The sequence below is a fragment of the Eumetopias jubatus genome, unplaced genomic scaffold (assembly GCF_037043125.1).
Source record: "Eumetopias jubatus isolate StellerSeaLion01/CBP00866 unplaced genomic scaffold, mEumJub1_p1.0 scaffold_1, whole genome shotgun sequence".
Classification (NCBI taxonomy): Eukaryota; Metazoa; Chordata; class Mammalia; order Carnivora; family Otariidae; genus Eumetopias; species Eumetopias jubatus.
The window spans coordinates 12,551,732-12,565,468 of NW_028274807.1; the positions used below are offsets into that span (position 1 = coordinate 12,551,732).

General features: G+C 51.4%; 1 protein-coding gene across 2 annotated transcripts in view; it reads right to left on the bottom strand.

Moving 5' to 3' along the window:
* Positions 1 to 1,516: 1,516 nt before the first annotated feature.
* Positions 1,517 to 13,737, bottom strand: part of IFNAR2 (interferon alpha and beta receptor subunit 2) — a 55,304-nt gene continuing 43,083 nt past the window's right edge. For both annotated transcript variants that reach the window (XM_088024052.1, XM_028114998.2), the window contains 3 exons: positions 12,702 to 12,849; positions 7,860 to 8,014; positions 1,517 to 2,185 (listed from right to left, as the gene is read on the bottom strand). In XM_088024052.1, the coding sequence (XP_087880178.1) occupies positions 1,859 to 2,185; positions 7,860 to 8,014; positions 12,702 to 12,849 (630 nt within the window). In that variant the 3' untranslated portion in view covers positions 1,517 to 1,858. The remainder of the gene's footprint in view (positions 2,186 to 7,859; positions 8,015 to 12,701; positions 12,850 to 13,737) is intronic.

Consider the following 13,737-nt stretch of genomic DNA (forward strand, 5'->3'; position numbering starts at 1 on the left):
CTGGAAGCATTGGGGAAAACAGCCTCAGAGGGGACCCAGGCAGGAACAATGTCCACATCAGACCCCAGCTTGTGGGGACGTCACTGCTGCTGGTGTGAACACCCCCTGGCCGTTGGCCACTTTTCCCAGAACCCCTACCTCTGTTGCTATTGCCTGCCTTCTAAGTCAGACTGGGCTGGAGCCTGGCTTGCGTGCCTATAGCCCAGCAGTGAGGGGGCTGGGAAATGGACACACAGCATTTGGAGCCCCCAGAGAGAGGGAGGGGTTCACATTTGCAAGGTGGGAGATTCCTCAGACACGTGCAGGAGATTCAGATGCGAGGGGGGCAAAAAGAATGCTGAGTGTCCACAGCAGGGAGAGGGTGGGTGCTGAGGTGTCTCTTTTCTTCTCTCCAGAGCCAGATGCCTCCCCAAGTAGAGCCCCCCTGTTGCTATGTGTTTAGGGAGGAAGAGCTTAACTGGGGAAGGGAATCAATTTCTCTCCCCTGCCTCGAGACGAGCCCCAGACTATAGTTAAGATCTCTGGGGCACTGAGAACTGAAAATACGGTGATCCCTCCCTCGACAGTGTTACTGAAAATAATTTAAAAATACTGAAATGTAAAATGAACTTAAGGGAGGTCAATGATCTCATCTCCCTTCTCCCTGCCTCCTCCACTCCACCCCCGCCTGTGATGCTTCATTTTAAATATGTCAAGTTATTCGAAGGGTTTTTCCCATTTTTGTGGCCTTTGAGAAATCTGCTTTATTGGGCAATCTGACCCAGAGGAAGAGACATTGGTTGCTGACCTCGGTGTGTGGAGTTAAAGTCATACCCATGAGATTATGTTGCTGGTAAGACTAGCTACCATTTAGGGGTGGGGGGATGGGTTAGCCTGGCCATGGGTATTAAAGAGGGCATGTTCTGCGTGGAGCACTGGGTGTTATGCACAAACAATGAATCATGGAACACTACATCAAAAACTAATGATGTAATGTATGGTGATTACCATAACAATAAAAAATTTAAAAAAAAAAGACTACCTACCATTTATCGAGTGCTTAGGGTGTGCAGGCACTGGGGACAGCACTTTTTTTTTTTCAAGATTTATGTATTTATTTTAGAAAGAGAGAGAGTGTAGAGGGAGGGGCAGAGGGAGAGAGAGAATCCTCGAGCCAACCCTGCATTGAGCATGGAGCCCGACACAGAGCTCGATCCCACGACCCTGAGATCATGACCTGAGCTGACTGAGCCACCCAGGCGCCCTTGGGGGCAGTGCATTTCATACAATATGATCAATCCTTAGGTCTTTTAATTTCCACGTGCAGATGAGGAAACCGAAGAGTCACAGGCTAGTAGGTGTCTGGAATCCAAGTCTTCCTAGACTGATGGCTCCCAGATACCATTAGACCCTCACCCCCGGCACCATTTCCCGGGTGACAGCAGGAAGGGACTGAGAACACCACCAGAAACGGCAAATGAGAGCCTCATGCATTATCTGCCAATTACCCAAATGTAGTACCATTCATGCACACAGATGAAATAGAGAATAAAACTTTAATAGAGCACCAGCACTATATAAAACATACACAGATAGCAAAATAAATCCAGTCCAAGTATCCCTGAGAATCCAGAAAGTTCACTGACCACTTTTGACTTGAGGCTGTTTTTTGGATCCGTCTCTTGGCCCTCTGGTTAGTCCTCATTTTAACTATTTTTGTTTCTTCTAATTAAAACTTGTTTCTTATATTAGTGAGCAGAAGAGGCTGAAAATTATACTCCCCAGTGATCAACAATTTTTTTTTTTTTAAATCAGTGAGGCCTTTATAAAGCAGCACATTCCCACCATGGAGTGTTTTTGCCAAGCAAGCCTTTAAAATCTAGCTCTTTGGTTGTTTAGATGCTGTCCTGGAGTCTGAGAGTTCTAGATGTGGGGTTTGCTCAGGGGGTTTCCCGCTCCGCTGACGGTCAGAGGTGGGCGAGAGAAGGAGGGGGGTGCTGTACCCTGCTGAATGTGTTCCCTCCTCAGGGACCGGCTCGGAGGACCCCTGCCCAGACGGGACCCCAGGGGTGCAGCCATCGCCAGAATTCTGCCTGCTGTGTTCGGAGACTTGCATAATGACACTCAGTTTGTCAAAGACTTCATTCTCATCAGAGGGTGGGAAGGAGAAAAACAGAAGAGTACTGTGATGAGGATGGCCTAAAAACTATGGAAGGGGGGGAAAAAAAAGAAAGAAAGTTAATGATCAAAATTTTCCCATTTCTTTTTCTGGGCTTACACAGATTTATACAGAACTCCTGGCTGGAGAAGCCTGGTTTAAAGCATTTGACAATCACAGCATCAGAGTTCCTCAAAAATTTAAAAACAGGATGGCGATATGATGCAGCAATTTCACCTCCTTTTTTTTTTTTTTAAGATTTTTATTTGAGAGAGAGAGAGAATGAGAGACAGAGAGCACGAGAGGGAAGAGGGTCAGAGGGAGAAGCAGACTCCCTGCCGAGCAGGGAGCCCAATGTGGGACTCGATCCCGGGACTCCAGCATCATGATCTGAGCCGAAGACAGTCGCTTAACCAACTGAGCCACGCAGGCACCCAGCAATTTCACTTCTGAATACACACGCAGCGGAACTGAAAGCTGGGTCTCAAAGACATATTTGCATTGTTGACTCGTAACTTCTGTTCACAGCAGCATTACTCACGAAAGCCAGAAGGTAGTAACAATGCCAGTGTCCTTCAGCGCTGGAGTGGATAAATAAAATGGGTCTATCCATACAACGGAAAATGATTCAGCCTTGAAAAGGAATGAATTTCTGATACCTGCTACGTGGATGAACCTTTAGGATGTCATGTTAAGTGGAATAAGCCAGACACTGAAAGGACGAATATTGTATGACTCTGCTGAATGTGAGGTCCCTAAAGGAGTCAAATTCATAGACAGAAAGTGGGATGGGGGGAGGTACCAGGGGCAGCGGAGGGGGAGATGGGGAGTTCTTGTTTACTGGGGACAGACTCCGTTTGGGATGATGAAAAAGTTCCGGTGATGGACAGCGGTGCCGGTTGCCCACCAATGTGACCCAGCGTGAATGCACTTAATGGCACTGAACTCTGCACTTAAAAATGGCCAAGATGGCAAATTTTATGTTCCTTGTGCTTTACCACAATTTCTAAAAATGTGACGACAAATCTGCACCTCAGAACCACCCTCTGACGGTGCAATGAGGTCCCCCTCTGATTGCTTCTTCTCTTAAACTGGGAGGGAGCTATTTTTAGACCGGTCCCAGTGCTGTGGCACTAACTTGGCCTGAGCGTCACCTCCTCTAGGAAGCAGCACATCACAAGAACGGGATGAATGTATCTTGGAATAACGAGCAGAACCTCCCACCGTGTCCTCAGGCTGAGTTAGGGGCCCTTTTGGGGGGCTCGCCAGGACCCAATGTGTCCCCACTTTCAGCCCTCAGCCCTGCACTGCCCGCCCAGTCGGTAGCCACGTGTCACGGGTGGCTTACTCACCACCTGAAACGTCGCTAGTTGGAATCAACCTGTGCTGTGAGAAATACCAGATTTCGAAGGCTTTGTAGGAAAAAAAGAGCGTCAATATTTCAAAAATTAAAAAGAATACTCATTACATGTTGAAATGATTATTTTGTATATACTGGGTTATATAAAATATATTGTTAATGTTAATTTCATCTGCCCTTTTTTACTTAAAAAAAAAACTCAAAAAACGTGGCTATTAGCCAATTTAAAACACACGTGGCTTGTGCTATGTTTCTGTCTAGTGCATTTTATGGACTCGGTTTATCGTCGGGTTTGTCTCTCCCCGGGAACAGGGGCTGGTTAAAGGCGGGAACCCGAGTCTAGCCATCTGGGTCTCTCCCGCTCTTTGGACCATGAAAGATGCCTGGATGTGGTTCCCAGAACATCTGCTGACTTCGTGTTTCCCGCTGTCCCTCCTCATAGTTCCACCAATGCTCTTGATCTTCAGGATCGTAGAGATGGTCTCCGGGCTCCGCAGCTTTCCCTCTCCCCTCCACTGTTGACTTGTAGCTTCACCCCTGACAGTCCGCTGCCCTCTTAATGCCATCTCCACACTCAGCCCTTTGATGGGACTTAACTTAAGCTGCTGGAGTGGTACTGCCCCTGGTGTGGACCTGTCAGGATTTCTACCTCCCACCGTCTGGGTCTCCACCAGCTGATGGGGGCGGGGGGGCAAGAGGAATTATGTCCAGATCTCTGTTGCACAAAAGAAGGCACTGGGGGCAGGAGGAACCTCCCCAAACCCTTGGGTCCAGTGGATTCGTAAGAATGGACTAGAGCCATTCTTGATTCTCCAGGGAAAGGGGACAGGAAGGAACAGAGGAAAATGCGCTGTGAGCCTCAGGAAAGCAAGGATCAGGCTGGTCTCCGGGTGGGACACACACAGAAACTCAATATATCCTATTGGATAAACCTCCCTATGGCTTCAACGCCAAGTCTCCATCCCCACTAAGTCTCCCGGAACTCGTAATTATTCTCTGGGCCATGGTTAGTGGACCTTTACATCAGGCATCAGGCTGGAGAATTTCATGATGCAATGACCCCAGTCTGCATAGTTTCCTGGCCCCTCCTTCATCCTCACCCCCCCCGCCCCGCCCTTTTCCAGCACCTGCCAGCATTTCTCAGATGAATCACAGGGGCGGGCTCTGCAGGCTGGTCTGCAAAGTCTTCTAGCCTCGGAGGGGGGGCTCATTCCAAGGGCCCCTTTCCTACGCCCGTCTCTGGCTTTGATTTGCCTGGAAGCACGTAGCCCCATCTGTCCTTTCCTGTCTGACCAGTCTGTGATGGCGAGCCAGAAGCACAAAGAGCAGGTGAATAGTTCTGCTTCCTGCTGGGTCTCCACTTACAAAACACTTTCTACCCTGAACAATGGACCTGCCCCTCTTTGTTCTTCCCGCTTCTCCAGAGCTCGCAGAGACTTCCTGGCTCATTCTGGTGCTGCAGTCTCGGTTAACACCTCTTGTTAAAAGGGCTTGCCTGTGGTCACGTGTCTCCCTTTCCACCCACTGTGGATGCTGCGTGGCCCAGACCAGCCCTCATGGTGGAGTTGCGGTAGCCTCGGAACCCTGGGGCTGGCCTGGCTCGGCCGCGGGACTATGTCCTTCCCGGGGGGCAGTCTATAACCTCTGGGTGGTCTGGGGACAAGGCCCGACATCAGCTATGGTGACAATATGGTAAGAGGACCAGAAGGGAAAGAAGTGGCAAGGCCTTGATTAGGCACATGCACTTCAGAGCGTGGGACACCCCCTGGGTGAACATTCAGGGGCCTGCCGTATCAGCGAAGTTTCAGGGCTCCCATGGAGTAGGGCGTGCTGGACATCCTCTCCAAAGTAAAGGACCAATGATCACATCTCACCCCTCCCACCACTAAGAACTAGCAGGATGCTAGGTGGGCCTCTGTGGGTGTAAAGGCAGCACGTTCTGCCCCTGGGAATACAATTAAGAGGGACACAGGACAGCGCTGAGGGCAGGAGAGGGCCCTGCAGAAGGTAAGGGCCATGGAGCAGGGTGCCCTAGCCACATCCCGTGGCTGGTTGGTGCAGGGCTACCAAGGCCCAGCATGATCGATCACGGACGACACACCAGTTGAACATGAATTGGCTATGTGACGTGGCAGGTCTGTGGTAGGAAAGGGTCTGTGGTGGGAAAAGATGCTGGAGTGTCTGGCAAATCCTAAAGGGAGAATCACAGGGCAGGTCACTACAGGTTGGGGGCCAGGCTAGGCCATCACGCGGCAGACAATTAAGCCCTATTTGAAAAACGGCTTCTAGATGTTATAGGGAGCTGGTCGAGACAGAGCCTGCAGCACTCTGACACTGAGAGACCAGGCCACCCAGAAGTGACCAACCACCACAAGGCCTTTTGGACCCACTAGGTCCTACAATGAGGTCAGAGGATGCATATGCATGGGGCCCAGCCTCCCGCACCGTCCACCCCTGCTGCACCAGCACCTCTACCTCTATTCACACCGTGACGACGGGGGGCGGGGAGCAGCTGAGGGAACAGAAGGTCAAACATGGTTCATGGGGAGGTTGGCGCAGCATGCAGGTGCAAACCCAAAATGGCCCGCGGTAGCACTGGGGGCTGAACCAGGGGGCCCTGAATGGCAGTGGAGAGGAGGAAGCCCTCCACCAGGCAGAGCTCTGGGCCGTGCATCTGGCTGTCCTCTTGTGTTGGAAGAAAAGTGGCCCAAGATTGGGCTCCTTGTGGACTCACCGGCAGAGGTTAATGGCTAGGCTGGTGGTCAGGGAACCCAGAAGAAGGGAGACTGGAGGGTCAGGGACGAGGAAGTCTGTGGGAGAGGCCTGTGTGTGGACTCAGGGGAATGGCTCCAAGTGTCTCTGTATCATTTATGAACTCCAAGACCGCCACGGGGCCCTGGGTCAGTCAGGCCTCAGCAGTGCTGACCAAGGCCCTGCGGAACAGGGACAGCAAATCATTCCTCAAACAAGCGTCAACTCCTGTCGAGGGGCTCTGCTGCCCCTCCCAGTGTCGTCACCTCAGAACGTGACCTTATTTGGAGACAGCGTCTTTACAGAGGTAATCGAGCTAAAATGAACTCCTTCGGGTGGGCCTTGAATCCAATATGGCTGGTGTCCTTAGAGGAACAGGAAATGTGGACACAGACACACACACGGAGGACATCATGGGAAGATGAAGGCAGGGATTGGGGTGATGCGTCTACAAGCCCAGGGATGCCAGAGAGTGCCAGCAACCACCAGAAGCATCCTCAATGCCTAGAACGCATGGGTTCAGGAACCACGGGGTAGACACAGGAGTGGCCCCGCTTACCATCACTCCCAGGGACCCACTCGGGGAACTTGGTGCCCCCTGCACATGCCATTTTAGGCTCTGTGAGTCCAGAGCAGGGTCAGCACACTACGGTGCAGCCCAGGAATTCAGCATGGTTTTAAGAGTTTTAAATGACTACATTTAAGTGGTTGTATAAGTACCTATATAACATCTTCGTTTTGCCTCTTGGCCTCCAAGGCCTAGAATATTTGCTTTATCTGGCCCTTCAAGGGAGAGTTTGCTGACTGCTGGTCTAGAGGGTTCCCAGAGGGAGAGCCTTTCTCCCGGGGGGGGGGGGGGCACAGCAAGAGTCCTGGTAAACTTTCAGTTAAGGCCACCCCCTCTTCATGTCAAGAGCCTAGCTGGCAAGGAAAGGAATCATCGGGTGACTCATGGGCTCCCCTGCACAATCCCTATGGCGAGCGGAGACGCAGGGCAGCCCAGACCTCTGGTGCCCGTGACCGGAGACTCAAGACTTCTCAGAGCGCAGGGCCTGGGTCACCCAATCAGATGGGCAGTGGCTAGTCACAGGAGAGGGGAGAGGGGCCTGCAGGGGACCAGGAGAGACCATGAGGGTCATTTGCGTCCTGGAGACCAGCCGAAGCAGAGTGGCTGGGGCTGGTGCCATCAACCTTCCTCTTGTAACTTTCCCCAGGAAGAAGGAACAACTTCAGTCTCAGAGGCCCTGCTCCAGTGGGTCCCTGTGGTATAAGGGGTGCACGGTAGCAGATGCTGAGGTGTGCCCCCCAGATCTCCTTCAGGAAGGAGGCCCTCGAGGCCCCAGCTGAGGGCCCCCGATGACTCGGGGCTTCAGGGAGGGCAGGTCAGAGAAGGAACGAAGTCCGGGTTGGGAGGGAGGGCGTTGCCTCCTCCCGGCCGGCTGATCTGTGACCACGGGCATCCCCGGAGCGGGCCCCGGGGCACGGACCTGCACACAGACGGGTGTCACTCTCCAGGAAAGCCCGCCACGTGGTCTGGGCCGGCCCTGACTTAAAACGAGAAGCCCTCCCAGGCAAGGCTTTTGGGTCCACCGGGCCCCATTCTAGACCTACCTCTTTCAGGTGCTGTGGCAGGCAGTTCCCGGGGGAGAAGGCGTGCTTAGTCTTCTTGTACAAACACCACAGCAGGGCGGAGCAGCCGAGCAGCAGGAAGGCCGCGCACACCGAGGCTGCCAGGACCACGGCGACAGTCCAGGGCGGGGCCGTCTCTGCGGGGGTAGGGGGACGGGGCGGTGGGCTGCGTCAGGTTCAGGTCAAGGACACCTGGGGTCACCTGACCTCCACACTCTGCCACCATGGCAATCCGGTGGGAATCCCCAAAAATGGGGCTGGGTGCCTATCTCGGGAGGGGTGAGGAGAAAGCACGGGACACCTGCTCAAGGATCCAGGGGTTTCCAGCCAGTGCCTCCCCTGCCCCCGCTTCCTATCTTTTTCCAGCTTTGGTTTCTGGCACGAAACCAGAACGTGTGTTCTGCTGACACACACGATGAGAACCATAAGCAGGGACTGTGAGCAATGAGCAATGAGCCTCTGCATGCTGGAGAAGACTCTGCGGCCTTAAAGCAGGAAACGGGACCCCAGAGCCCCAAGTAGACACACGCACCACGGTGCTTTGTACCGAGAAGGGCAAAAGCTCCTGGCATGGCAACACATCCAAGCCCCCGGCACTCAGACACCTGCCCAAATTCCACGCGGCTGGCACCAGCCAGCACCCACCGTGGGCTCTGTCTGGAAAAACTCAAGGCTGCCAAAAGAACTTAGCGTTTCTTCCAACAACACCTGGCCTTCCTTTCTCAGAGCCTTTGCTATCCGAAGCTTATGCGTGTGAATCCTTCCTCCGCCCCTTTGAGATGCACACATATCTCCTAAAACCCAGGGCTGTCTTTCTCAAGGACCTGCAAGCCATTCCTCTCAACTGCAATCTTCACGAAGGAGGAACCCTGTCCCCAGCCCCGGCGGGGAGGGGAAGTCTGACTTGATTCAAGGCCAGTTGGCTTTCAACACCGATGGCCCAAATGCAGGGACACTGACCCACCCCCTCACCTGCTTTGTGATGTGTCATTTCCCCAATTCTCTCTTCTCTGCCCTTCCCTTGTTCTTCCTTTAAAACACCCCAGGTAGCTCTTTCCCTCCTGTAAGTCCTTACTGAATCAAATCTGTTTTTACTGCTCTAACATCCGGCTTTATCTCTGACCAGGGCATTTAGGGTCCTGGCTCCCCTCATTCAGCACCAGGTGCCTTCTCCCGCCGCCCGGGGTCACCCACCCTCCCAGTGCCCAGGGCCTGGCAGCCGGCACCACCCTCCTGATTAAAACCCAAAGCATCTGGTGCCAAGAAAGGACAAGCCAATGAACCGTGCCCTTTCACAGCAAGTCCTTTTAAAAGGGAGTCATTTTATTTGCAGAGAAAGTGTCGATTCCTACTTGCACAGGGCAGACCAAAGCACGCCCCCCCCCCCCAAACCGCCGACACTGAGCAGCACGTGGCCCACAAGACAGTCCTTAGATGTCTGAATGGATGTGGTGTTTGCAGGGGGAGCAGGGGTTGGGACGGGCCTGCCTTCCTCCCTTGTCCCCTTGTGTTTTCATTCATGCCAGCAGTGACCTCATCATCTTTCGGGCCTGTGCCCTTGCTGAGCTCAAAGGACCTCCTCCCAGACCCCCTGTGAAGTCAGGGGATGCTTTTGTAACTCACCCCAAGAAAGAAAGGGTCATTGCTTTCCATGGGCTGGGAATTAGGGGAGGATCTGGGAGCAGAACCCTCCGCAGAAAGCTCTCTGACTTCTTTCAATCCTACCTGACCACGTGGCCAGGCGGACTGCCTCTCCCTGTTTCACCCGCAGGGAAATTGTGCCTGTGCTCACCTGTGGAATGAGTCCGTGGGCAGTAAATCACTGGACAGGTGACCTGCTCCGTCCCTGTTCATTTACTGGCTGAGCGACTCTGGGCAAGTTACTTCGCCTCTCTGAACCTTGATTTCCCAGTCTGTAAAAGGGGCGATCCTTACAGGGCTCTCATGGAAAAATGGGTTGTGAGGTTCAAAGGAGATAGCTATGTTTACACAAGACTAAAATGATGTTTGACAAAAGCAGGTTTTCAATGGGTTATACTTTTCTTTCATAAAGTGTTTGGGCTTTGTCAGTTCCTGGGTCATCATTTATAGTCACAAAATATTTGAAATATTCCTCTTGTAGGCCAAATTGTAGGCCTCAAAGCATGTCTTGTGACATAAAGGTCTCAGGACCACTAGGAATCCTTCACAATGTGATTTTGAGAATGTCATTACTAATAACCATAATGTCTAATGCATTAAGGGCTCACTTTGTACCAGGCACTGTTCTGAGCCCTCCCATCCCTGCGTGTGGCACCACGATCTGGGTCTCCCTATTCTGTAGATGAGGCGGCTGAGACACAGGGCCGTCCAGGACTCGTCCCATGTCCCATGTTATGTTCACAGGGGAAGGACAGGGCACTGGGTGATCCCAAAATACACTCAAGGTTTTGGGAAAGCAGGTGACAGGTGTTTAGAGATAAGAAGGATGATTCCTTTTTAAATATTTATTTACTTATTTGAGAGAGAGAGAGAGAGAGGAGGGCATGTGAGCAGGAGAGGGGCAGAGGGAGAGAGAGAGAATCTGAAGCAGACTCCACACTGAGCACAGAGCCTGACATGATCCCACGACTGTGAGATCATGACCTGAGTGGAAACCAAGAGTCAGACACCCAAATGACTGAGCCACCCAGGTGCCCCTAAAGAAGGATAATTCTAAGACCAGGGATTCTAGTGACTCAAGTGGAATGGGGGCTTCCAAGGTACAGAATTCTGATCCAAGTAAAAGTGATTCAGGAGAGGAATAAAATGAGAAAAAACACAGAGAATGTCTGTAGAAATAACGTGTAGCCTACAAAATAACCTGCAGCCCACGAAGGGAGGGGTTTTTCTTATTTAAAGGCATTGCAGAGAGGCTCAGCCAGCTCAGACATAGGCAGGTCCACTGGGGCATTGACCTTGGGATTACAGATGATGCAAGGCATTGAACTGGGGGCCACAGAAAAAGAACGACAGAGAATTCCCTCCAGGGGGATAGCAGGATTTTCTATGGGGCTCTGTAGCCCTGAGAAAACTTGCTACTACGACTGCAGAAGAGCTCTGGATGACACCACAAAGATCCTGAGAGAATCCTGGGTTCAGGCAAACACTTTGTGCGTTCACAGAACCAGGAAGCAAAAAAAAAAAAAAAAAAAAAAGAAAAGAAAAAAGAAAAAAAAAACCCACCACCAACAACAAAAAAACAAAACAAGGAAGCAACAACAGTAACAAGATTCAAGAAACTCCAGGCCAGTGATCCTGAGGCTGATGTCCAGAAAAAATAACAAACATCCCAGAACGGATAATTAAGTGGCTAATTACCAACACATAAAAAGGATAAGAATGATAACCGAAAACAACATCCGGGCACCAAGAAGAAATGAGCTCAAAATGGCTGTCTTTCCTTTTTTTGGATAGGGTGATTCATTGCTAGACTATGGGGTACGATGGGCTGGTTTTTCCCGGGCTGTGTTCCTTGGAATGCTGATCCTCAAAAAGGGTGCCAAAAGATCAAATATGCTAACAGTGGCGACTTTTCTGAGAGGGCCCCATCATTTCCAAGCACACCTGATTATGGGGCTCTTATTCTGAGAACTATCCATAAATCGTCATGAGCACAGTGGAGACAGCATTGCACTTGGCACTGGGTGTGTCCATTTTAGCTGGTATTTACCAGTTTTTTTACATTTACACTCACAGTGACTTTGTGGACAAAAAAACCCAACACAGCTTATAGAATAGTCCACTCTATTCCGATGGGTCAGTGATCAGCAGGCAAGTGGGTAAGCAGTCTAAAGGAAGGTGCATCCTGGGGTGCAACAAATGGGTAAAGATCCTGAAGCTCTTTCTGGCAAATGAGACGAGACAAAGCAAAACTGGGTGAGAAATACATTCAATGCCAGAAAGCAACACTCAGGAGCTTGCTAAGCAGAAATGACGCATCAGTGAGACTGAAGCATTGCAATTTTCTCCGAACTGCACTGTGACACAGAGGATGAGAAGTTATGTTCTCTCTGGAGGGAATTCATTACTACTCTCCTCTGTATTTCTGCAGCCCCCAGACCAGTGCCTCGCTTCCAGGAGAGCCTCGGTAAATGAAAACAGCCAGGAGTGGACCTGCGTGTATTCATCCTTCCACGGTCTGAGCTGGCTGAGCCTTGCACGATGTCTTTAAATAATAAAAAGGCCTGTTGTTTGTGTGCAGACATCCAGGCAGCAAGTTTGGATCACCCCGTATGCAAATGCCATGTGTCTGTATGTAAATGATCACAGTGTCCGGGCCAGTGGTACTCTCTCCCCCTCTCTCTTTTTTTAAAAAATAGGGAGCACTGTGAGCGACTGTGTTGAGGTCCTGGAAGCCGAGACAAGTAGCCCTTGGTGGGGACAGTGATCAAGGTCTCTAAGCTCTCCCTCGTGTGTCTGAGGGGGCTGGAGACATGCAGCCCAGGGAGGGGAGGCTTCTGGGCAGTGTGGCGGGGCTCGACCTTGCTTGGCTGATAAGACTTGTATCAGGAGGCCTGACAGGACAGAATGAGCACAGCGCGGGTGGGTGTGAGGAGGCAGCGTCCAACGAATGGAAAACGTGTCCATCCATCCCTTAGGTCTAAGAGGGAACGAGCTGCCTCAGGAGGGGGTGGTTTCCTTCCAACAGGAAGCTGATCAGTCAGAGCTGACCTGGCTTGAAGTTGGAGCCAGATGCGTTCATGTCTAAGGAACATTCCAATGCTAACACTTGGTGGGTGTCTATAAAGCGATTTGAAAGGCTCGGAAGAGGCAGAATTACAGCTGGTGCGTCTCAAGACTCACCGTCATCGGCTGTTTGCTCACACACAGGCTTGCTCCATTCCCCAGTTTTGTTCCGATCAGGAAGAAACCCTTGAACTTGAACACAGTAAGTTGCCCATGGCTCAAGATCTCTGAGGACCTCAAAGTCATATTGACAGGTCATTGGCCACTAGGAAGGAAGACAAAAATAAAAACAGGCCTCCGCAGTGAAGGGACACCATCTTCTCTTCTGCCCCCCGCCCCAATCTTACCAGTTATGATCTTTACTTTGGGCTCAAAAGAGGAAGCTGATGGAAGCAGGTGTTCCGCCTGGTTCATCTCTGGGGACCCTGAGAGCATCTTAAGGCGTGGGGCAAGGAACGGTCGTGGTCCTGACAAACCGCTTCATTTCCTGAATTCTCTAGTTTAGATGCCGTACAAACCAACCTACTCCCTTTTTAAGAGGAATTAGGTCGTATGGGCTGAACTGTGTCCCCTTCCCCATTCATATGTTCAAGTCCTAACCCTCAGTACCTTGGGAAGGGAGTTAGTTGGAGGTAATGACAGCAAATCGGCTCATTAGGACGAGCCCTAATCCAACATGACTGGCGTCCTTGTAGGAAGAGAAGATCTGGACACAGACAGGCACATGCCACGTAAAGATGAGCCGGATATGGGGTTCTTGCTTCTACAAGCTAAGGAACCAAAGATTGCCGGCAATCTGGGAGCTAGGAGAGATGCATGGAACAGATTCTTCCTCATAACCCTCGGAAGGACTATCACTGCCTACACCTGGATCTCAGATTTCGAGCCTCCAGAACCTTGAGACAACATGCTCCTGTTGGGTTTGGGGAGTTTGGTACAGCAGCCCCAGAACTGTGACATGGGTCCATTCGAGTGACACTCCATGTGATTTTTCCTTCCAAGAGCAGGTTTCTGACCCTGGCAGCCCGGGGTTCTCTTTAGACTTGTCCTCTGCGTGAGTACCTGAAATGCCCTCACCTGGCAGTGGCTGGCCTCCTCTGCAAGGCACACACCTCGGCCTCCCTGACTCTGCTTAGTATGAATGTAAGCTCTC